The sequence below is a fragment of the Poeciliopsis prolifica genome, unplaced genomic scaffold, assembly GCF_027474105.1.
Source record: "Poeciliopsis prolifica strain line A6 unplaced genomic scaffold, Auburn_PproV2 SCAFFOLD044, whole genome shotgun sequence".
NCBI classification, from domain to species: Eukaryota; Metazoa; Chordata; class Actinopteri; order Cyprinodontiformes; family Poeciliidae; genus Poeciliopsis; species Poeciliopsis prolifica.
The window spans coordinates 1,652,308-1,678,855 of NW_026562419.1; the positions used below are offsets into that span (position 1 = coordinate 1,652,308).

The 26,548-nt window shown below is 40.4% G+C and overlaps 1 protein-coding gene across 1 annotated transcript; it reads right to left on the reverse strand.

Moving 5' to 3' along the window:
- Positions 1–2,892: 2,892 nt before the first annotated feature.
- Positions 2,893–25,681, reverse strand: LOC129376590 (endophilin-A1-like). Its single transcript, XM_055056188.1, is given in 10 exon segments — positions 2,893–4,239; positions 4,494–4,624; positions 4,694–4,797; positions 5,514–5,542; positions 5,545–5,671; positions 5,744–5,877; positions 6,430–6,573; positions 6,698–6,770; positions 11,129–11,197; positions 25,427–25,681. Coding segments are annotated over 10 exon segments (1,053 nt in total). The 5' UTR covers positions 25,472–25,681; the 3' UTR covers positions 2,893–4,042.
- Between the last annotated feature and the right edge of the window lie 867 nt (positions 25,682–26,548).

The window sequence follows — 26,548 nt, forward strand, 5'->3', positions numbered from 1 at the left end:
TTTAAACTCAAACTGAAAAAGCATTGCATTTTAATATCAATGCTCAGCTTTTTTCCTTTCCTGAATAGTTTGAAGGTCATCCCAGATGAGTGTTCTTGCAGCTTCCAACCGATGAAATGTTGAGATGAAACCAGGTTTGGTTTAAGTGCTACGTTTTGTCCCTCAGTCCACACTGCGCTGAAAACTAAGCAGAGGCAAGTAAAGTCGCCGAGGTCTGACACTCACTTCAAGTGAATAGTGAACATGGAGAATAACACTGTACAACAAGTCCCTCACTGAGGTTAGAATACATGTCGCCATACAGGGCAAATCTGCAAGGACGGAAAACAGAAACAGACAAAAGCAGGGCCGAATTAAATTAAGACATTAACAGAAAATAAAAAGTCATAAAGCACTTTGTAGTTTAAATAGGAATGATTAGACCTAAGTGGCTAAAAGCTTGCCCACAGAGCAATTATATAGCAGTTTCTTAAAATAGGCTAATTGCTAATTGTAGTTCTACTGATTTGTGTTTGGACAGCCATCCTTGACAGCACACATTAAGCGCTTCGGTCGCATGTGGGCGGCTCATAAACTTTCCACAGACAGAATCTGAAAATCAGATTTTTAGACACAATGGAAAAATAGGTTTTTAAAACAAAAAACAAAGTAAAAAAGAAAAACACTGAACATACATTGTGCTCCAAACCTCCATCTTCTACAACAGTAAAGGAGTAGCTAGAATGTGGCAGAGAAAGTTCATTACTCTTATTTTGGTGTCACATTGGACTGTTAGCTTGGAATTGCTAACTAGCATGCAATCTAGCTAGCCAACAGACAGACTGTTAGCTAGGGACCGCTAGCTAGCTGATAGAGTAGATAGAGTAGATAGAGTAGATAGAGTAGATAGATAGATAGATAGATAGATAGATAGATAGATAGATAGATAGATAGATAGATAGATAGATAGATAGATAGATAGATAGATAGATAGATAGATAGATAGAGATAGATAGATAGTAGATAGATAGATAGTATTCTTATTGAAATGTTACATTTTATTGTTGCATCACAATTTATTGCCATGGTGTTTATTGTTTATTGACAGTAGATCTCTGCGGTTATTTTGACACTGCAGTTTCATAATATTAGCATTCAGGTCTAAAATACTCTATTTTTGTTTTTACAGCTTCAAAGTTCACTATTCTCCAGCCAAAATAGTGAATGACATGTTGAATCCTTTATCAGTGGCTTGATTCATTCGATGAAGCTCTAATGAGGTATAGCTGCTTCTGTCAAGTAACCACAAAGCTGAAGAACAATGCAACATTCTGAAGACAAAAATTAATAGTCTGCATTAAAACAACTGGAAATTTAGAGAGAAGTAATACTTGCGATATTTCTCAACTGAATTTAGATGGATAGTATATGAAGGATACTCACTTGTCTGTTTTGAAACTCAATACAAAAGTCAATAGAAAAACCATGATATTTTACTTGTATCGAAATCCTTACTAATGGAAATAAGTCCATGTATTCTAAAATGTTACCACAGACGTTATTTTCCTATTTAAAATAATTTAACTAATAAAACGTGACAAAAGCGAGCAGAGCTTATAAATGAATCGTGCCCCTCTGACAGTCTAATCCAAAGACGTTTTACTACGCATGAGGTATTCAGTATTTAGCCAGTGTATACTGATGAGTTCTCTGCTCAACACTGTGTCATTAAAGCAGAAATATACGATGCTAACGGTTGTGTGTGATTAGCCACTCTACACAGTTAGCATTAGCTTTGCTAGCACAGATTCCTGCTGATATTGTCTGTTAAATTCAATTATTACCAGGATAAAAGATTTTCTATTTAAAATTAATGCTAAACATTGGAATTAAAAAACCCTTAATGCAATTTTGGAGCTTTTAAAAATAGCACTATGGTACAAGAGGAAGCCACAAGTACAACATTCAGCACTCTGGTTATATTTTTTGCTAGCAAAACTCCTAGAAATGTAAAAAATTTTCACCATCTTTGAAACATTTATGCCTCATCAGTATATGAATTTCAACTGGCTTCTGGAACACATGCTAATCTTAAACCTCTGGATGTTAAAAACATGTAGCGAGCACTGAGTCAAAAACCGTACATCTCAGATGTTTCACTGAAGCATTTAAGTGAACTAAAGGCTCTTATGAATGTATTTTTTTTTATTACTACCACTATAGCTCAACTGCTTGATAACCTACGGCATCATTGAAGAGCCATATGCAACAGTTACCAACTTAATGTCTTTCATGAGGGATGAAGTTGGATTTTAAAGGTGTAGCAAACACCTTTATGCACTACTGATGCAGAAACTAAAACAAGTAACTGTAGTACCAGTCTAATTATACATCAACCAGAACAAGTATGGACAATACCACCAACAATTAAACTGATTTTATGAACCATCCTAAACTATTTATTTTATATTTTCTGTTAAATTCTGGAACCAGAACCAAATTCTCGGAGCACCATAGAGGTTTTAGGATTTTCCCCAAACAGCTGGAAACCTGGAGGGAGTTTCAGACGGTAACGACATTGGCACATTTAGTGTTTTAATGTTTGTGTTGACTCTTAAAAAATAACCTTTAGATGTTCTAAACCATTGAAGAACTAATTCTATATTTTTGTTTAGATGAATATTATTGATTGATCCCAAAGGGAAATTAAGTATGATGTTAAAAGCATAATGAGTTTGGTTGTTACATTAAAACACAATGTGGTGATCCATATCTTGCAAATAGTTCCAACTTTTAGCGTTCGTTCCTTCAAATAAATCTCATTAATGCAGAAATCCAAGTCAAACTCCTTCAAGTGACATTTTTTATATGATAAAGATTATCAGAATTGTTTTTTATTATTCCTAAGAAGCTACATTAATATTTAAAATTTTACGTTAAAATCTGACTGATGGCAAAATGGTTGTTGGTGAAATTGCTGAAAATTGTAATTGCTGCAGGCGAAGAGCTTCCTGTAAACTATTTTGTTTCCTACTTCAACAGTTATGTGTCGTTTTGGGGAGGCAGTGATCAATATCCGAACTGAATGCATGTTGGAACAAAGACCTGAACATTAAACGTTAACATTTCAGTGAGTCAGTCTCACATGCAAAGGCAGGGAACTGGACAAATCTGCAAGCAGCTCCACACTTTAAAACCAACAAATGTGATTCTAAAAGGACAGAAAAACAAAACCTCTCTTCAGCTCAGTGCAACTTTTTCTACAAATGGTTACCAGTTTATTTTAGCCACTGTAGATCACGACAAGTTTTCCTCTCTTTCACCGATCCGACATGGAAAACTCAGCTAAAGTTTCCATGCAAGACAGAAAAACTCAAAACAAGGGATTAAACCTCGTATTCACCCTGGAACTGGATCCAATGTGGCTGGTCCATGCATTCAACCACTGAACTGAAAATCTACGCCGACTCCGAGAAAGGCAGAGTTAGTTAAATGACAACAGCTGTAGCTCTATAGGTTACGGAGCCATGCTAAAAGGCAGTGCTAGTAAGATGGAGAGAACAAAAATGAAAACTTCCAGAAAAGCAGAAGAAGTCAAAGCAAAGGGATGAAGAAAAGCTGTCAGGTTGGAAACCGATGAGCAGGAATTTGTGCTGGCTTCGTCAGAACGGAGTACGGACAGGTTGAAACACACATTCAGACATGCACGTACATAATACACTGTGCCTTGTTTTGCAAGTCTCCAAAGCCTTGCTGGTGTCCATTGCTGCCAGGCGAAGCACCATGCTTTAACAGACCAACATCTCTTCATCTTCTCGTCTCTTTCAGTCCTCCGTCGCCGCGCCGCTTACTCTATATTCTCCTCATCGCCTCTTTTTGAAAGTCCTGTGTTGTCCAGCGCCTCTCTCAGTTCGGTCCGTTGTAGTGAAAGCAGAATTGCACAGAAGCACAGAAGAAGAAGAAGAAGAAGAACGAGGGCGTGGTTTGTCGTTTCTGCAAATACAGGCTGTTTCACGGGTGTCCGGATCGGTCAAGAGGGAAGGACCGGGCGGCCGGCCGGACACTAGTGGGGCAGCGGCACCAGGATATCCACGTAGTTGATGGGGAAGAAGCCCGACTGGCCGTTGATCATGCCCTCGTACCAGTTCTCGTCGATCTGATTGGTCAGAGTGATGATGTCGCCCTCCTTGAAGCCCAACTCGCCCTCGTTCTCCGGCTCGAAGTCGTAGAGCGCTCGACAGCAGGGCTGGTCCATCGGCGCTGAGAGACGACGACAAAACACAAGCCGGTCACTGGACCAGTCCAAGTCAACTCCACCAACCAGAAATACACAGAGAAACACTTTATAAACATGTAATCCATAATATTTGAAGTTCTACTCGGGTAAGAGAAGCAAATAGCAAAACTTCATAATAATAATAAAAAACATAGTAAAAATACTCCCAAAAGTTACTCAAGTAAATGTAATTGAGTAAATGTCTCTAGTTACTACACAACTCTTGTCATTACAATACCTGGTGATTTCCCGGGGGATTTGGCCGAGTGGATCCCCCCGTTGTGGCTCTCGCTGGGGGGCAGGAGCTCCAGAGTCATCTTGGGCTTGGGAGTGTACTCCTTCCTGGGTTTACTGGACACTTCTTTTATCCTGGAGAAAACACAAACATTTCAGTGGAAGCGCTGGTCTACGTTCACTGGCTCGTGTCTGTGTCCGTACCTGTCCTCCATCTTGCTGGAGAGCTGCTGGAGGATTTCTGAGGAGCGGGTGTGGTACTCCAACTGGGCCTGGACCAGCGCTGCCAGCTGGCTCACCTGCTCTATCTGGAGCACGCACACACACAAACACCACACACACACCACACACACACACACACACACACACACACACACACACACACACAGGTTGTTGTGGTTCTGCCTGCTGGGCCTGAATCTGGTTCTGCTCTGCATCTTTTGTTTTCCTGCTGCTCTGATAAAGACGTTGCTGAAAACGTGGAACTGATAGAAGAAGAAGAAACTGTTTACAAATAAAAAATATTCAAATAACTGATTAAGTTTCTGTTTTTAGAAGATTTGTTTGTTTTTAATCAGTTTGTTGTTCTGATTTGTTAATTATATAAATGTATTTTTAATGGAACATAATGTTTAAAATTCTTTTTCTCTCAATAATACAGATTAAATTACACTGTGGTAGGGAGAGAAAAAAGAAAATAAAGATCTATTTAAAAAAGAAAACCAATGAAATAAATAAAGTAACTTGGAGATAAAATGAAATAAATCATATAAAATTTAAACAAATCATAGAAAAATGTCAGACTTAATGGGATTATAAAAGTTCAAACAGAAATTGCTTAAAATTTAAACCATAAAATATGAATGAAAGGAAGATAAAAACTAAGAAGTCATAAAATATTAAAATGAGTGCAGATAAGTACAAACAGTTAAACTACGATTAAACTATTTAACAGCGTTTGCATTTATCGTTGCATTGAATCGTCTCCTGGCTACAGCAGGGCAGCGTCGGCCATGTTGCTTACGTCGCTCTCCAGCAGGTTGAACATCTCTGCTCGGCGATCTCTTTGCTCTCGTCGAACTTCTCCAGCGCCTGCTTGATCTCGTCGTCCTGGACTTTTCCCTGACGTTTCTTCTTGTAGTCGAAGTCCAGACGCCGGCCCTCCATTTTCTTCAGATGGTGCTGCAGCGATCAGACACAAGACGTTAGCCGCAGCCGGTTTTGCCGGCGGCGCCTCCCCGGCGGTCGGCCCACCTGGATCTCCTTCAGGTCTTTGTCGTGGAGGTTCTGCAGCGGGTCGATGAAGTTCTGCTTGACCTCCATGTCCAGAGCGTCCTTCACCTCGCCGAGCTCCTTCATGGCCTCGCCGGCGTCGATCAGCGCCAGGCCTGGACGAACAGAACCAAACCGTCACGTCAAGACGAGCATTTTTACTACGTTTTACTTTTGCTTCAGTAATTTTCTTATGAAGTATTTCTACTCGTTAGCAAAATTTCTGGATTTTCTTCCCACCAAACGAAAACATGTTTTAAGCAAAGATTCACCCTGCTGATCATTTTTCAGACACAACAAACATAAATTCATTACAAAAATCAGCTGGGAGTTTTTTCAAATCTTCGTCTCTTTTAGATACATAGAAACACAAACGTAAGAATAAAATGTGCAAAATCTGCACTTCTGATCAACTAAACTGGTTTATTTATTGACTTATCTGTGTTGATATTTACTACATTTCCCAGAAGTCTTATGGTTTTTGGAGCAGAACTTTGTTCTTAAGTTCTGCTCCAAAAGTTTTCATCTCCTCTGAACAAGACGGATCAGTTCAGTTTAAATAAAAACACCTTCATGCCTTAAACCTGCCGGGATTCCAGTGTTTTTCTCCCCAGTAATGAAGGAAATCATCACTGTTCCCAGTTCAGAAGATGGGAACAGCTTCCTGCTTACCGAGGACTCTTCTCCCAGATCCCGGCCAAACTTCAGCATGGCGTCTCCCAGGATGGACTCGGCCTGCGGGTAGCCGGGCCCCTTCTCCTGGCCGCGGATCTTTGACATGGTGTTGATCATACTCAGCTTGGCTCTGGATGCTGCGGGCAAGCACAGGCCCCGACTGTCAGCCGTGTGTGTGTGTGTGTGTGTGTGTGTGTGTGTGTGTGTGTGTGTGTGTGTGTGTGTGTGTGTGGTGTGTGTGTGTGTGTGTGTGAACCACACCTGGATTGGGCTGCAGGTACTCTGTGGTTTTGGTCATGATGTCCAGCACCGCTCTGCTGGTGATGTCCACCTTCTGCAGGAGACAAAGAGAAACAAACGAGTTCATTCAGAACCAATTATTACAAAAATAAATTATTTTTAGACGTAAAAACATAAAATAAACTTAATTTTGGTGTCGCCATGGATAATAAACCAGGGTGTTCAAGTTGTGGCCTGTGGGCCTTTTGTGATCCTTAGAATAACTTTGTGTGGACGCCAGTAAAAAAAAAAGTTTGTACTTTTTTAAGAGAAAGTTTATATATAAAATAAAAATTTTAAATTCCCTTCACCCACCGCGGGTGGTTCTTATCCTCTGAGCTCGGGTCCTCTACCAGAGGCCTGGGCTTGAGGGTTCTGCGCAGTATCTTGGCTGTGCCAAGGACATTTCTGGACTGAGATGTCTGATGTTGTTCCTGGGATCTGTTGTAGCCACTGCTCCAGTTTGGGCGTTACTGCCCCGAGGGCCCCGATGACCACAGGCACCACTGTGGTCTTCACCTTCCAGGCCCTCTCCAGTTCCTCCCTGAGGCCCTGGTATTTCTCTAGTTTCTCGTGCTCCTTTTTCCTGATGTTGCAATCACTTGGTATTGCTACATCTACCACAACGGCTTTCCTCTGATGTTTATCCACTACGACAATGTCTGGTTGGTTCGCCATTACCATTTTGTCTGTCTGGATCTGGAAGTCCCACAGGATCTTAGCTCTGGCGTTCTCCACCACCTTTGGGGTGTCCCACTTTGATCTTGGGGTTTCCAGTCCATATTCTGCACAGATGTTTCTGTACACTATGCCTGCCACTTGGTTATGTCGCTCCATGTACGCTTTCCTGCCAGTATCTTGCACCCTGCTGTGATGTGCTGGACTGTCTCAGGGGCCTCCTTGCACAACCTACACCTTGGGTCTTGTCTGGTGTGGTAGATCTGGGCCTCTATTGCTCTGGTGTTTAGGGCCTGTTCCTGGGCTGCCAGGATGAGGGCCTCTGTGCTGTCCTTGAGTCCAGCTTTTTCCAGCCATTGGTAGGATTTACTGATATCAGCCACTTGGGTTATTTGCTGGTGGTACATCCCATGTAGGGGCTTGTCCTCCCATGATGGTATCTCTGGCACCTCAACCTCCGTTCCCTGTTGTCTGAGACATTCACTGAGCACATTGTCTGTTGAGGCTTTGTCCCTGATGTATTTATGGATCTTAGTTGTTTCGTCCTGGACAGTGGTTCTCACACTCACTAGTCCTCTGCCTCCTTCCTTGCGGCTCGTGTACAGTCTCAGGGTGCTGGATTTGGGATGGAACCCTCCATGCATTGTTAGTAGCTTTCTGGTCTTGATATCTGTGGCTTTTATCTCCTCCTTTGGCCAGCTAATTATTCCAGCAGGGTATCTGATTACTGGCAAGGCATAGCTGTTTATCGCACGGATTTTGTTCTTGCCATTGAGCTGGCTTCTCAGGACTTGCCTTATTCGTTGGAGGTATTTAGCTGTGGCTCCTTTCCTTGTGACCTCATCGAGGTTGCCATTTGCTTGTGGTATACCTAGGTACTTGTAACTGTCCTCTATGTCTGCTATTGTTCCTTCTGGGAGTGAGACCCCTTCTGTGTGGATGACCTTCCCCCTCTTTGTGACCAGCCGACCACATTTCTCTAGTCCGAATGACATCCCAATGTCAGTGCTGTAGATCCTGGTGGTGTGGATCAGTGAGTCGATGTCTCGCTCACACTTGGCGTACAGCTTGATGTCATCCATGTAGAGTAGGTGACTGATATTGGCCCCATTTTTGAGTCTGTATCCGTAGCCAGTCTTGTTGATAACTTGGCTGAGGGGGTTCAGGCCTATGCAGAACAGTAGCGGGGACAGAGCATCTCCTTGGTATATGCCACATTTGATGGACACTTGTGCAAGTGGTTTGCAGTTGGCTTCAAGGGTGGTTTTCCACAGCCTCATCGAGTTTGCAATGAAGGCTCTCAGAGTCCTGTTGATGTTATACATCTCTAAGCATTCAATGATCCAAGTATGCGGCATTGAGTCATAGGCTTTCTTGTAATCAATCCAGCCATGCACAGGTTGGTGTGTCGGGTTTTGCAGTCTCGGGCAACTGTGCGGTCTACGAGGAGTTGGTGTTTGGCTCCTCTGGTATTTACACCGATACCCTTCTGTGCCGTGCTCATGTGTTTATCCATGTGTTTGCTTATCTTGGCCGCTATGATGCCTGACATGAGCTTCCAGGTTGTGGAGAGGCAGGTTATTGGTCGGTAGTTGGGTGGGACTGGACCCTTTGATGGATCCTTCTGGATCAAGATTGTCCGCCCTTCAGTTAACCATTCAGGGTGAGTCCCACTTTGTAGCAGCTGGTTCATTTGGGCTGCCATTCGCTCATGGAGAGCAGTGAGTTTCTTTAGCCAGTAGGCATGAATCATGTCAGGCCCTGGTGCTGTCCAGTTTTTCATACCTGAGACTCTTTCTTGGACATCTGTCACAGTGATGGTTACCGGGGCTTGCTCAGGGAGGTTGCTGTGGTCCTCTCGTAGAGAGATCAGCCACTGTGCATTGCTGTTGTGGGACGCCTCCCTTTCCCATATGCCTTTCCAGTATTGTTCCGTCTCCAGCCTTGGTGGGTCTGCTCTGTTGTTATTCTTACCCTGCCATTGAGAGTACACCTTAGCTGGTTGAGTGGAGAAGAGCCGGTTAATCCTTCTGGATTCATTCTCCCTTGTGTATCTCTTTAGGCGGCTGGACAAGGCTTGGAGCCTCTGTTTGGCAGTCTCGAGTGCTTCAGGTATGGGCATCTGCCTGTACTTTCTGGGTACTGGTCTTTTCATTGCACCCTTGTGGAGCTCTGACAGTTGGCTCACTTCCCTCCTTGTTACCTTGATTTTAGCCTCTAACCGTCTTTTCCATGGTGGGTATTGGGTCTCATGGTTGCTCTTATAGCCAAGTATCTCAAGGATCACTGATGCTGAGTTGTAGATCAGCTCATTGGTTTCTGTTATGGTGTTGGTAGGGATCGTTCTCAATGCTGCATTCACATTCTCAATGAGACTTTCAGATGGTACTTCACTCAGCCGTTGTAATTGGCGCCGGGGAGGCCTGGTTGTCATTCGGGTCATGATTCTCTCTCTCAGGTCAGCAGCTGTCTCGTTCAGCTCTGTTTCGCTCATTGGGGCCGTGTATCCCCTCACTGGGTGGGGACTTGTAGTTAAGTCCCCACAGTCCTGACATCCGGGTTCCTCCCTTTTGCCGTAGCATTTGTGTTGTATCTCGTCAATCTCAAGTTGTGATAGCAGTTGCCGTTTCCGGATGTTGGAACACTGAGCTACTAGTTGTTTAGCGCTTAGTGTTGACTGGGGATGTCGAAGTAACCATTCCTTCCCCAGTCTTTGCATGTAACCTCTCTCACTAGGGTTACTTGAGTAGTAGCATTCCAACAGATCCACATTTTCATCTCTCGCCCATTTCCGTCTTGTTCCAGTAGCCCATTTGTCATCAAGGTGCTCTGGTTCCCCAACACCTGACGCAGACCTTGTTTGGCCGGGCGACGTCTGAGCCGGCATGTTATGCAACTTAGTATCTCTCATGGTATGAGGTAGGCAGTAGCTTGAAGGGTCTTGCCTAAGGACCCAGACTGGATTCGAACCCTGCCCTCTCGGGTGATATACTGATGCCTTATGTATTGAGCTATCCAGTCAGCTATCTTTTGGAACACATGTGCACTTTATTGGGATTGTTTAGTCAGTGTACAGGTTGGCCCCACTGGTCTGGCACCCCATGTTACCGTCACTTTGAGACCCCTTACCCCACCACCCCAGGGATGAAACCTCCAATGGGGAAGAAGGTCACAATTGGGTTTTGCATAACAAAAAAATTAAACAGGACCAAAATCATTTTAAGGCTGAAAAGTACAAAAACCCAGACATAAATTTACATACAAGCGATACTACCAACCATGTTTAAGTATGCGCCAACCACTGGCAGCCTATATATATATATATATATATATATATATATATATATATATATATATTATATATAAATAATAATATATATATATAATATATATATATATATATATATATATATATATATATATATATATATATATATATATATATATATATATATATATAAAAAGACGGACCTTAATATAAAACTGAAGATCTGAATTTAAGTGAACATTATTAATTTTCAGTAGATTTATTCTGCTTATGGCAAAGTAATAGGGCCAGAAGAACTTTTATTCATTCATTTTGAAAATAAAGTCTTTATATTACACAAAAAAATCTAAATAAAACAAGCAATGTTAGCAGAATAAGGTCATATCTTAGTAGAATACAGAAGACTTATGATAATTCATCCATTAAAAAAATTAAAACAGCTGATTGGACGTTTAATGATAAATGACCTTTTCCATTTCCTTGAAGTCATCGTCCAGCTTGGTTCCTTCTGCTCCTCCGACTTTCTCGCTGACTTTCTGTGACGACGGACAAAGAGAAACAGAGAGCGAGTTAAAATTCTCATCCAGCGAACGTCTTACAGCCAACGACAGGCTGATCTGAGGACTGATGGTCGGAAAGCAGAGGAGAGCTGCTGATGGAAAAATGAGCTGATGTGTCTGATTATTTATGCAGGAGAAACATAAAAATGTTTGATCTGATAAACATCAGATCAAATACAGCTGTGATTATTATAAGATTTGTAACTTTTGACATATAGAGCTATCCTGAGTTCCTCTAATGACTCTAAATGAAGATTTTCCTTTAATTACTTCAAGACATCTTCTTTTATCTCAATTTGTTCATTTAAAGTCATAAAAAGAGTAATTAACCCTCCTTCGTTTAAGGCCAAGTGACTCATTAGTTTCAGTTTTATCTACTTTTCTTGCTTCGTTTCTAAAAATCCATTTCAAGTCGAATCCGTCGGTCTTTAAACGCCTCTGAGCAGCAGCAGCGTCTCTGTTTTCATCACTTCTGCTACTAAAGCCACATTAGCAGCATTGAATTAAACCTCCTGTTTATTGTGCATTTCTGCGCAGTTCAGCGGGTTAAACTCGTCCTGCAGGCCGGTCCGAGGCTGCATGAGGCCTTGAGCAGAATCTGACTTGGGGCCCCTCTTGCTGCTAAAAACATCAGCAACTCTAACAGCTTCTGTGTTGGATGTAAAATGGAAATGGCACTTGATTTTTTTTTTACCAAAGATAAAAAATAAATCTAACAACTGATTAAATCTGACTTTGTGAAGAAGGAAGTTGCGCTCAGTGTTTTTTCAGATGTTTCTGTATCATTTCCTTTAGTGGTTCTTGGTGCAGCGCCCCCCACAGGCGAGGAGGTTTGTTTGACTCGGTGGAGTGAGAAAGAGAAACAAAGCCGCTGAAAATGTAACAAATGTTGCAGTTCAGGTCCCAAATCAAACCAAACAAACCGAACTATAAAATGTGAAAACACAATCTCTGCAAACCTCGATGAACTAAAGCAATATTGTAAAGAAAAGTTTGATAAAGCCAAAAGTAGAGCAGAATCATGAAGTTGACTATTTTGGCTGTCACATGAACCAACAAATCAAACAAACAAAAATAGAATAACAAATACAAATTAAACAGAATCCACTTTCAGAGTTGTAGAGCTGCTTAATTCACATCTAAAGGTTACGTAACGGCACCAGTAAGGCAGCTGGTTTATGCCTCTTCATGCTCAGCTCAGCTGGTCACTGTGGGAGCAGGAAGCTGCAGAGCGACAACATTATTCGCTCTCATCGCCTCAGGATGCAGCCATGGAGGAGCAGAGTGGGCCATCGGCCGCCCACGCTCCGTTCACACACACCAACACGATGGTAAACAAACACATAAAGGCCTCACATGGCGCCAGCAGCACCAAGACCCGGCCATAAACTACTGTAATGAGGCTAATTAGCAGGACAAAATATTTATGTATTGGTGGAGGGATGAGAGAAAAATGAAGCCAGCTGGATTTTAGGAGTTATGAATCAGAAAGTCGTCGGTGCATCCTGGGATTTCTGCAGGAGGGAGATTATACTGCCGGGTTTTACAGGAGCTGTTATGGCATCAATCGAATGAAGTCTAATTGTTTTGGGGAATTATTGGTACGTAAAGTGAATTTTATGTAGTAAAATTCAAAAGCTGTACACAGATATTTCAACCAGTGTGAAATATCTGTGTGAACGTGAGTGTCTGGGATCTAAAGCAGCTGCTTCCATCAGACAAACGAGCCGCCAAACACGAACAGCCTGAACACCTGAGTGCAGGTGATGGTGACGATGTGCTCAAAGCTGCTCTGACGTAGGAAATACATGGCAGAAAAAATTCCGTTTCTAAACTGAGCTTCTCAGTAAAAAAGAAGTCAAATTTAAAATTAAAACAACGTGAGACCAAGGCGGAAATGAAAGTGTGAGGGACCGACAGATGGGGATGCAGTTACCATAGAGACGAGGATGTGAAAGCTTCCTATAATGTTTCCAGGAAACAAAGACAAAGACAAACCTTTAAGAGTGTTTTTGTTTTGCCTGCTGGGGAGGAAACCTCAGCCTGGTCTCAGTGAGCTGTGTGTGTGTTGAACTCTTACATAAGTCAGTTTCATCTTTACCGTCCTTCGTTTGAGGGAAATCTAAAGAGCGTTTGACCCGTTTTTACTGAACCATCTCTTAAACACGGATGGTTCAGCTGTTTGGAACCTGGATCATAAGGAGAAGAGATGAGCTGCAGACCGTAGACAACAATCACATCAATCAGGCAGAAATTAGTCACCATGGAGTCGAGCAAACCGCTAACAGTAACAGAGATGTACGCTAACGGTCAGAGCAAAGCTAATGGCTAATAACCATACAGATGGCAGCTATTTAGAGTCCAGGTAAAGGCTAATGAGAGTCAGACGAACAGTAACTCGGGTTTAAGCCAACAGCTAATTGGCTCAAAATGACTGCTAACTAACTAGAGTCAAGCTAACGGCTAATGGGAGGTGGTGGTTAATCATCGTCAAACTGGCTAAAAGCAGTTCATCAAACGGGTCAAATTTACAGTGAACCAGAGTTATGCTAATGGCTAACAGCTAACAGCTGGTCAGACCTGAAAAGTCACTAACAGTCAAGTTAAATCAAAAATCCTAAGGAGATTTTGTTCGTCCAACACAAATAACTGCAAACATTTCTTTTCTCTATTATTCATCTTTGTCTTATGACAGTTTTCTAGAAAAAGCTACTTTAGCAGTTCTTCAGTAAATGGGAATGTTGTGTCTGTTGGGTTTTTGCTAGGATCCTTTCCCCGGAGGCCTAATAAGTCTGCAGAAGGTTTTCTATTTTAAAATAATTCTTACAGCTCGTTAGCAACCTATTAATGCCAAACAATGTGTAGCACAAAACCCCTAATACCAACGTAGAAAGGTCAGCAGGGGGTCCTGTTCCTCATAACAAGCAGCTGCTTGACCCACTTTTTGCATTTTATTTGCTTTCACTCTTTTGCCAAATCTACAAAGTTAATTTACGTCACTAAAGACATAAATGAACTTTGTAGATTTGGTTAAATCTCAGCTGTAATGTGATAAAATGGCAGAAAGTTGTAGGAACATAAAAAGTTAATCTGTTCTGCTTCTCTCCTCCTCCAGTTTCTCTCCCGTTATTCAGGACTCTCGCTGCCTCTGCTGTTTTTTTCTCCTCTGTCTTCCCTTGTGGCTCTCTTGTCCTTTTATTTCTCGTCTTACGCCACACTCGCTTTCTGCTGAGTCACTCCCCGCCGAGGCCTGCAGGAAAATCAGCTTAATTACAACGCTGCTGTGACAAATGTCAGAGGTCGTGGCACCCTGACAGCAGATGGAGGAGCCGGGTCCCTGCTGTCCACAGGAGAATCGGACCATCAGGAGAGCTTGGCATCCGGAGTCGGTTCATCTTATCGGCCAGCCAAAGTCACCAGACGCCCTCTTGGACGGTAGATACCGGAGGACTGATGGATGTTTGACCAACGGCTGATCAGCGTTTGAACGTTGCTGCAGGATTCTTTTGGATCGGAGCCCAGAGTCATCCTAATGAGATGCGTTTCTGCATTTTAAGTTTGAACTTGTGGCCCAGAATGTTTGAAACTGCAGCGTCAGCAGCAAACTTTAGATTTCCAAGCCCTTATCTTAAGGTCTTGTTTTAATATTTTTCCCTTTGCTCAGGATAATTTATGTTCATTGGAAACATTTTTAATAAAAATCACTGGGGATACAGTTTCAGCATCCTAAATTCCACGTTTGAAGTAAAAAGGTAGCTAACTTCTCTGTTTTATGCTGCTGCTGGATTATTTACATATTTTAATGTGCGGTTTAAGTGGTAAAATAAAATAAATCTGCACAATGTCTCAATATGAGTGAAATTTCCTTGTAGTTTATAGACACTGCGCTAAATGTTTATTTTCTGTCCTTCAAGGGTTTTCAGTTTTATTTTTCTGGGCCTCTGGATACAAGTAAAAGACTCCACTTAACTGTTGCAGTTTATTAAAAACTTCACAGCTTCAGTCGTTTCCATTCATCTTTTCCTTCTTGCCTGTAATGATTATTATCTGTAACGCTGATTCCTTCGCCTGCTCCGTTTGTTTCCACGGCAGCCGAGACGCTTGCATCATCCATGTGCCGTCTGTCGCGGTTAGACGCTCGAGCAGAAACCCAAACAGAAACGGCTGTAATGAGCCGAGGAAACGTGACGACCCGACCCAGAGAGCAGGCAAATCACTGAACTGGTTCAGTGTTCAAACAACGAGAAAGCAGGGAGGCTTTAAGGTTCAGGTTTTATGACGTGGGACTAAAAATATCAATAAAACCTCCAAAGAAAGAGAAACAACATGAATATCAACCTTTTCATGTCACATTTTGATCCTGGATTTGAGTGTTTTATGTAAATTACAGAAATGTGACACATTCTGTGTGAATATAAGCTGTGATGATTAACGGTTGCCATTTATTTTCTCTTGTAAATCCTCAGCAGGAGGTTGAGAGGCTGGAAGGCGAGAAGGAAATGTGACAAAGACGAGGCAAAAACTGACGGGCCGCAAGATTTAGATGAGAGAAAGAAAAGATCAGATCTGGTTCGTTTAGAGGTTTTCACTTCATCATTAACACATTAAACCTGTTAAATGTGATGCTTAGCCAATCAGAAACCAGCTGATCACAAACATGTAAGCCGCCACTCTTGTTGTTTTATGTCACACGTTTTGGGGTCATAGGTCAGATCAGAAGCTGAGGTAAGATGGCAGTTTTTCCACAAAGCCGTCCACATCACATGAGAAGGTGAGGGAAAAGTTTTCACTCTGTAACCCGGTAAAAATAAAATAAATAAGGTTTAGCCTCTGCAAAATAAAAAAGCCGTTTCAATGGAAAGTCATTAAAAATAAAAAAATAAAAACAGCTTCAGACTGCAACCTTAATAAAAAACAAACGGGATGTTTCCTCCAGTTTTCCATATTTTCTTCGATCATATGATCCACTTATTGGAGCGGGCCAAATGTGATTATATGGAAATATGAAACGTTGTCAAAATGTTTCTGAAGTGTTGAGGATTATTCCTCTGCAGACGGTTTAATCTCCTGCAGTGTGTGTAAACATACGAGCCCTAAGGCTGGTTACTCGTCATCCGTCCTCAGTTTGAACTGGTTCAGACGGGAAGCGTGCGACAGGAACGGAAAACTAAATTCTCACCAAAAGCTTCAGGAAATATCTGGGGAGTGTTTCAGGTTTGGAGAAGCAGAGATCTCTGATGAAGGAGGATTTTATCTCCTTCATCAGAACCAGAACCGATCGACCAGATGGCGCGGATGGATCCCCACCGTCTGGCTTTAATCCAGACATGACAGAAAAAATAACAAAACCAAGGAGCAGAACAAACTGAGTCTGATATCTTTGGTTCGATTTGAGACCAAAACTTCAACATTTTTCAGCTGCTGTGTTTTTTTTTCTCTCTCTGTTGTGTCAAACCATCTGAACCTTATGAAAAACCTGTTCCCCTCCTGACCTGTGGGGGCGCTGCACTGCAGCAGCTCCAACTGCTGCTGCAACATTAACTCAACATGAGAGCAGAGAGCAAACCTGCAGCAGCTCCTACTGACGTTACCACAACTACAGGATGCAGGAAAACTTTCAAACCTGCAGAAAATCAAACAGATGCTACAAACTCCAGCAACGTTTTCGACTGTTCTGTTATTCCAAAACTAATTCTCTGAAAATGTTCAACCTTTGAAACTTCCCAAAGTTTTATCAGCCAATCCCAGAAAATGTGCAACAAACTCAACAATCCACATTAGTGCCAGAAATGCTGGATTTTTGCATGAATTTTCACAGATTAATGTGCTTTTTGTTGATCTGATATTTGAAAATGTGTTGAGAATCGTTTGACTCAATAATGTTTGAGTTCCAGAGATTAAATATGGACAATATGGCTATTTTTATGTCATTTCTGAAATAAAATGTACTTACTGTGTGGAATATAACTTCCTTCTGTCATGTTTTTCTTTTCAAAGCTAATTCAAATGTCTTCTAAATGAATGCTAATGTGAAACTAGCAGCAACAAGTGGAGGAGGGGAAGCCTTTCTGGCATTAAAACTAATATAAACAACAGGAATGATGTGAGAATGACTTCTATGTTTGAGAAATGTTGATGCTTATGGGACAGCAGCAGATTCCTGTTTGAAACATTGATTATCTGTCGCTAACAGAGACGATTAAAGCGAAAGGAGAAAAGAAACGATGCAGCAGAGCAGACAAAAACATCCCAAAGCCTCCGGATCCATTTCTGCCCTCATTAGTATTCACACCATGAAGTCGGGCATAAAGAGGCGCAGGAGTCACGACTCGCTGGCGGTGAAAAAAAAAACACATCCGACACAAAAACAACTAAATCCTGCAGCTTATGGAGCAACTAGATGGTCCAGAACCAAGAATCTTTATTTCTACATTTTGATCATAAAACAAACAACTGCTAAACAATGAAAATTCATTCATTGTTAAGATTTTCCCGACACATGATGAAAACGCCTCACATCACCTGATCAGCCTGTTTGGAGATTGTTTTGACAATTCAGCTTTTAGAACGAAAGCCTGAGATTCATCAGGACATGAACCTCTATTTAAAAGTTGATAAACGAGTGAGCATGTCTGGCTGAATGCGCCTCATACCAGCAGACCAGGCTGCGTGAGAAGAACTGATGATCAATGAGGCTTTAACAGCGGATCAATCACCTGACCAGAAGATCAATAACGTCCAGCAGGAGCCAGAGGGCTCTGGCCAGTCGGATGGGATCAGCGCCGTTAGTTGGTCCTTAAGATTCAATTAGTTGAATATATCAGTTTGCTGTTTCCTGCTGCCTTTCTGATCCGAAGATCCAAACGGACCCGGATTCCACGGCGCCGCGCCAACAAACCGCTTTTAATCGAGTTAATTTAACTTATTCACTGAAATTAAACGCATTTTAATCAATAAGATGAATACACTGACAAATGTTTTCAATTAAAAAAACTATTTTTAATGGTGTTAAAATCTTTGTGATTATGACGTATTGGATATTTCCATCCAGAAGGTGGCAGTAGAGTGCCTTTGAAGCATAATTAGCACAAAATTAACATTTCCGATAATATCGCCAGTTTTTTTTAAAAATTGTCGTTATTTTAAATTTATTGAGAGAACGATAAATCAAAATTTATTCCATTTTGACCAAATTTTTGTCATGATGAATAAATAATATGATAAATGCCGTTATGTTATAATACGATAATGTTCAATAACGTTTTACCTCCATTTGCTGCGGCTAGCTGTGATGCTAACAGCAGAAAACAGAAACATCTGCTGCAAGCGTCCTTCCTGATGTGACCTTTAACCTCCGCCTAGCAGGAGTTCATCACAAATAGTCGTCGTCATCGTCTGTCAGCTGATGACAAACTGGATGTCTGTTGTCGTCAGAGTGGCACAGAAACCAGGTCAAAGGTCACGGTTCAGCTGGAACAGAAGGCGGCTCTTCCTCTGCCTCCCTGCCACGTGCGACGCCCTCAAGGATGATTAATTATTGACCTACAGAACCTTGTGTGTGTGTGTGTGTGTGTGTGTGTGTGTGTGTGTGTGTGTGTGTGTGTGTGTGTGTGTGTGTGACACGCGTGTGGCTGCCATGACAACACTGTCCATGCAACCGGCAGGAGTAAAAGGAGAATTAAACACGTTTAAATCGTTTATATTGTTCATATTTAATTCTGATTATCACGTCATTTCCTTCTTTAATCTAAATGTCAAATTAGATTAAAGCTTAAAAACATAAAATCGTCAATGAACTAATAGACAGAATGGATAAATTTACTAAAAATCTGGGTAAAATAACTGGATTTAGATCAATTATTGATTATAAAGTTAATCTTTTTCAGTCTGAATGCCAAAAATTATATCATGATATATTTCTTTAAATAGCTCAATAAAAATATTACAGATGATTTTCTGCATTTTACTGATTTATATTAAATTTGGCCAAATATGTAACTTGAAGAAGGAAATCCGAGTGTAAATAAATGTTTTCGTTTTCATGCTCCTGCAGGTAAACCCGACTTTGAACCAATCCAGATTTTCATTAATAAAAATCCCTGATCATTTCTGGGATAAAACAAAATCATTTAACCACTTCCATCTTTTTCTACAACATCATAAATATATTAAAAGATGCACATTTCCTTTTTAAAATAATATAATGACTCGTTTTTGGATCAATAAATTAATAATTGGACAGAAAAATGAACCTAATAGGAATTTTTTGCAGAATTTGAACCAGGTTAAACATATTAAAGAAAGTTTTTATAAAATCTTAAACGTTAATTTATATAATTGTTTGTATAATTTTGACTTATTTACCACTCTGAATATGTTGTTCTTTCAGCAAATGGCAACTTTAGTCTGTATACACTGATTAGCGATTAATTGATAACTAAATTAGATGATTATTCAGTAATCAGTTTTAATCATGATTAAAACTGAAAGTAAAAATCTACATTTCTAAATTTGACCTCATTTCTTCGTGGCTCTTGTTGTTTCTACACCCGGACATCGATCTGTTCTCGCTCTCGGGTTTCATTCGGCTCAGCGGTGTCTCATTTCCCGCTCCGTCGACGACGCGGACGCCGCCGCCGATCAGAGTTCAGCGAATTCTCCAACAAGCATATTATCTGTTGATATTGATCACCTGTGAGGAAACGCTGCCATGCTGCGACGCGGCCTACATTTTAGTTTTAGTTTTCAGATTCCTCCGCTGTGTTTCCAGCACAAACGAATCAAAAACAGTTTTTAAAAACTTTTCATTCTGGATTTCCTTCCACAAATTTCTCACTGCAGTTTACTGGAGTTCTGGCCCGTTCCTCCAGACAGAACCGATGGAACCGGGTCAGGTTCTGGGGTCAGAGGTCAGGTTACTCTGGCGAAAGGAAACATTTTTCCAAAATGTTACTCAAAAGTAGCAATACTTCCTAATACCGTTATTCAAGTAAAAGTATAAAGTAAAACATTATAAAAATACTCCTAAAAGAAACTTTTTCCCAACAAAGTTATTCTAGTGAATGTAACTGGCTAAAAGTTCTTTATTTTAATTCGACCAAAAATACAAAAAACAAAGAAATCCCAGTAGTCCAACCAAAAACTGCTGATGTTGCTGAAATGAGGCAGAAACTCGTATTAAAAAATCTGGAAATATGGGTTCATATCAATAATTTTTAATTTTTGTTTTGTTTTAAATGTCTGAAATACTGACCAGCTGTTAATGTGACGTTTCCTGTTTCACCCAGTTTCCTCTCCACACCGTTTATTTTTCATTTTTAAGCAGTTATGAGTCAAAATGGAGGAACTTTAAACTGCTGCTGCGCAGTCGGTTGCCAGGTAACCAAAGAATGAGTTGGTTGCTAGGTAACCAAAGAACGAGTTGGTTGCTAGGTAACCAAAGAATGAGTTGGTTGCTAGGTAACCAAAGAACGAGTTGGTTTGTTGATGCTAGCCGGCTAAAGTCTTCCCTCCGCCTTCATCTCCCAGAATGCTGTGCGGTTCTGGATCAGAGCTCAGCGAATTCTCCAACACGCATATTATCTGTTGATATTGATCACCTGTCTATATTGTTATTGATTTGTTGTCCAGCCATAAAAAGCTGATGTTTAGCTGACTAGCAGCTCCAGCTCTTGCTTCAGTTTGTATATAATAGTTTTTTTGTAATGACCTGTTAAAGATGGAGGACGTAATGCGGTGTTTTGTTTTTAATCAGGATAATCATCAGGCGGCCGAACGCCTCTCTGCGCTCGGTGTGTGAAACATGAATAAAGCAATCAAATCACGGCAGCTGACATGTGCAGGGATCATCATCATCATCATCATCATCATCATCATCATCAGCAGCAGCAGCAGCAGCAGCGAGACGACCAATCAGCTCGCAGAGCCACCAGACGGAGACGCCTCGTGCCGCCAGCCGCTGTCCCATAATGCCTTCTGTGGATTCCCTGATCTATTTCAGGCGACATCTCACCTCACTTCAAACATCTGATTCAAGCTTTGATTTTCTTTCTTTCATCTCCAACATCAAGCCAGATCCTTGAACTGATCAGTGGGATTTCCTCTGCTTTTAAAAGCAGTGAAACTGTTTATATTCAAAGTTACAAGTTTTTCTTTACAATATAAGTAAAAAAAAAATCAGATGTCAACTATTATGATTTTCACCTCAAACACGAACATTTAGACGATACTCTTTGATGTGTCACACTAAAAAAGCCCTTTTAAAGGCTTTGATCTGGTATTTGTACCATTCAGTGTTTTATCTGTCAGACCAACACAACTAATGCAAAGCAGAATAAAAATGAGAGATTTCAATATTTTTAGCACATAAAAATCGATAAAGTTTTGGCTTGCAGAAGCATTCATCCCTCATGAAGACAGTTTGTAGAGATTCACACACAGGAAGTCTCTTTTGACATCTAGAAAATTAAGTTTAGTCAATTATTTTGCTGAAATCGGATGTTCAGAATAGAACTGAATATTCCCGTTTCAGGATTTAAATGAATCAGAACATTTTTATCACTTTTCTCATAGATCAGATCTATGTAACAGAAAATGTAGATTGAGTCACTGCTATTTGACACAGTATTTTAATCAATATTGATAAGTATTGATAAGTTTTCAGTTTTAAATGTCTGAAATACTTCCAAAATGGTGGCGTGACATTTTCTATCCACTTTGTTTTTTATTTCTAAGCATTTATAAGGAAAAGTGGTGAAACCTAAAACTGCTGCTGCGCATGCAACTCAACAGGTTGTTGCTAGGCAACAACAAGTTACTCCTCAGGCTGTTGCTAGGTAACGAAAGAGCGAGTGAGTTCATCAAGTCCAATGTTTAGCTAGACGTCTTTTCTCTGCCTATGTCAGTTCAGTGGAACTATTTAGTTTTTAATCGATCATGTGTTTATCGCAGCAGATACTGATATTGATTACCCAGCCCGTTTCCACTGTATTAATGTTTTAACTATTAAAATATTAGCCAAACTTCTGCATTTTTGAAGGTAGGTTTGCTGTAGTTGCTTCCTCCTGTGAGAACCGGGGGTCTACTGTAGGTCTGGACTTTGACTAGACCATTCCAACACATGAATATGCTTTGCTGTGAACTATCCTGTAACTTTTAGATGAATCTCTGCTCCAACACAGAGAACGTTTCACATGTCTGCTGGTCTTTTCAGATGTTTATTTGTAAAATAAAAATGAAGCTATTTTACTTCACAGTAGAAATATAACCCAGTTTGTGATGGTTTATCACATAAAACCAGTAGAGACACTGTGGCCCCAGAGGGATGAATAATTTAGCAAACAGAATAAAAACTAAAGTCACGCAGAGCAGGCTGAGCAGGACGGTCCGTGCCGTCCTCCTCTCTGCGTGCTTTTATTTTTATGTTTTTGCTTCCTGCTCTGCTGCAGTGACCCAGTTTCACCTTCAGGGATCAATAAACATCATCTCCTCTCCTTATCGGCGCCGCCGCCTGACAAACGCCACAGAGATGTGCAGGAATCCGTCCTGATGACAGCCGGACAGAAAACAGGAAGATTCCTCCTGGAGTTATCTTCTCTCAGACGGGAAACATTTAAAGAAGCTGCAGAAGCTCAGATCACGACATGAAGGTGGAATTAATACGATTTCTATTTGTTTTAATGCTTCCTGAAATCACTGTTGAAGTTTATATGATGCCCCAGATTTAAAACTGCAGAAATGTTTCAGACTTTTCTGAAGCAATTGCTGCTGCACATCAAACTGGGAAGGATTATAAAGATATTTTCAGTCTTTGTGACGTTAAAGTGAAACGAAGGGGAAACCTGCAGCGCTCAGAAAAAGTTAAAAACCATTAGGATGCTATTAAAGTTATTTAATACAGTTAATTTCAAGGTCTGAAATTATTATTTAATTGATCTAATTTTTCATCAAAGTAAGCACTATATTCAATTCAAAAACCTTTTTAACCCAAAGAGATCATTGCTGGAAAAAATCCAGATTTGTTTTAAAAAAAGGGCCTTGCCAGCAAAGATTAAATCAACGGTTAGGAGTTTTAATCGGCATGTAAACATCCAAACGAGAAGCTGGATTTTCCTCTGACGGTTTCCAGAACCAACAGTAGCAAAGCGCAGAAGAAGAAACCGGAGGACTAACGAGACGGAGACGGAGAGGACGCTGAGCGGAGGAGACAGGATGTCCGTCCGCGCTCCGTCTCCTAAACAGAACCAACAGGCAGCCGACAGGCAGAGCCGCGGTCAGAGGTTCTGCTCATTCAAACCGGGTCTGCCGCGTCGACCGGTTCTGATTGCACAAATACACAAACAGACGAGCTTCAGAGGTAAAGGTTCGGTCTGAAAGACGGAGAGACGATGAAAGGATGTTGGGGGCAAAAAGAGAAGATGGAAACATGGAGTGATGAATGAATGAGGGGCTCGAGAAATCAGAGGAAAACAGAGAAATTTAATATCAAAGCTCCGTGTTCAGAATAATAAAGAGAAAAAACAGGCTGTAAAAAAAAACCCTGATAGAATGACTGAAGAAACGTGGTGATAAAAAACGAGGGAGCGCAACAGAAAAAGACAAGAAACATCTGGAAAACAGGAAGAATCAGAGAGAAAATGAGGATTTAAACAAAAGATTTGATTATTAAAAACTGAGATAAATCCAAGTTTCCATTCAGTGGAATACAGAGCCAATATATTGATCACTATTCTGATGAACTGATTCATAACTGAACAGCAAAAGATGCTTAATAAGAGATTTATTATTCAAGAATCAGCTGCCAGTTGGATTTCTGGGAAGAAAAGATTTACAAACATTATTTTATCATAAATGTGGAATGTTTGTTTTTTTACTTTTCTTTGGATTTTAGTCACTTTTAATATTTCTTCTGGTAAACCCTTAAAAGCCCAGCAGGACGAGGACAAAATTAAATATTTCAGGCAAAGCAAAAAAACTATCAAATAATCAGGATCTAAAAGGTAAATGTTGACAAAACAGTGGAAAAAATAATTTAAAAAACTGAAAGAAGATCAGAGTTTTCAGCTAATATCTAAAAATGTGTTATCGCCGCTAAATGCATTAAACAAGACCCAGCAGCCCGACCTTTGCCCTCATAAATGCTCTACTAAATATCCGAGACTTTTAAAACGAACCACAACAACCTTTCATTAAACACAAGCAGCATCTTCTGCAGCTAGCACAACGTGGTCACATGGTTTCTGAAGCTCTCTTTTGATTGGCTGATGAGTCCACCATGACGACTCCTTCCCAGGAAATAGCAGCTCAACTAGATACAGCTAAAAATAAATAAATGACGGATGGATTTAAGTTAAAGAAACACCTAAAACTGTGAACAATAACAGAGAAAAGATGCTGATAGAAAATAACATAAATTAATAGATTAAAAGAAAAAGAGTATAAAATGATAAAAATAGACTAATTTATAGATTTCTAGATATTGAAAGGTGAGAAGGATTGATGGAGTGATGATAGATGGGAGTTTGGATGAATTGAAACAAAATAAAAATGAAAATCAAGGTATGCTAATTAAGACTGAAGAAGAAAGTAAAGAAGAAAGGAAGGAGGGAAGATGGAGGGATGACTGGAGGAGGATGGAGGGATGACTGGAGGAGGATGGAGGGATGACTGGAGGAGGATGGAGGGATGACTGGAGGAGGATGGAGGGATGACTGGAGGAGGATGGAGGGAATTCCCTGTTGCTGGAAGCAACAGCCAATCAGCTCTGCAGACTTCCAGCACAAACTGTTACATAATGTTACAGAAGGGGGTTCACCCTCATTTTAACGCTAAAAACACACAAAATATTGCGAGAATTGCTCAAAGGTCTCAATAAAACAGCAACCATTGAGAATTAATTTGAAAAATCTAAAAAAGAGAAACATTATAAACTGAACATGTGAGCAAATGTATCTCCAGAAATGTTACCAAGTAACAGATCACGGCTTTCATTGGATAAAATAAAATATTAGAAACTATATTTCTGGAGAATTGGAGCGTTTTGTGGATAATGAAGCAAATGAGATTCAGTGTTTACCTCGCCGCTCTTCAGGTCTCAGTAAATAAAGCGACTTTCATCACATTCAGGCGCATTAAGGTGAAATTATTGCGGGGAAAAAAACCCAAACATTGAAAAGTAACAAATAAATGAACATGTTGTCTTCTTACCTGGGTGGCTTTATGGAACTGCTTTTTCAACCCCGCGACAGACATCCTCTCTTCGGCTTCACAGGCAGAAAGAAACAGCGGAAATGGAGATTTCAGGCGACTTCCGGCGGACTGGAGGCTTTAACTCGCGCTAAGAGGAGAAAGTGTCGGTAAATCCTTCAGGTAGCGGCGGATCCGGTCCGATTTTCCCGAGGAAACTGAGGAAACAGGAGCCAGCGAGGATGATGATGGTCAGACCAAACCCAGCTGGATCTATTTTCAGGCGGACACAGATCGTCTAATGAAGAGATGAGTCACCCCAACTGGAAGTATGGGCAGTTTTTGAAATGAGCTGGAAAATGAATAATCTCAGTGGAATAATTTTGAACTAATTATTTAAATCTGATATTTCATAAAATTTACACACTATTAATTTTTATATGTTAATTTTTATTACTCATCTAATTTAAGATTGTTTTGAAATTAATTCTTCAAAATGGGACTTTAAAAATAAAAAATAACATTAGATATATTTTCAAAATAATAAAAAATATTGCTATTATTGTTATTATTATTACATTATAAATATTCTATTTTGAAACAATGTTTAATTTTTTGACTCAGTCTGTGATCTGAAAAACTCTCCAGTGTAATTAATGCAGATGTCATTGATTTAAAAGAAAACATCAAACTTTCTTTCTTCTTTCTCGAGTGTCTATTTTTCTCTTCATTATGTGTAAATAAGTATCAATGTTTGCATTTGTGATGTAATTAACTAATTATACTTTGTATCATATTTCTAATTTGGTTAATGTTGCTTTTCTTCTGTATTTTTTTCTAAACATTATCTCGGATGAAATTATTGTCAGCAATAAAAGTGATTTTTTTTTCATCACACAGGTTTTCATTTTAAACCAAACTCTGGTCTTTATTCGTTTATTTTTACACAAAAAACATTTTAAATTTCTTTTAAAAATCTACTTAAAGTTTTGTAAACACACAGGAGTGTTCTCTGTCGAAGATAGACGATCTTTGGCAGGGAGGGAGCCTCACTGTTCTGTCACGTGAACACGCCGCCCTCCAGCATCCACGCGCCGCCCTACAGAGCACGAGACGTTTACCTTTGATGTGGGATCTTAGACT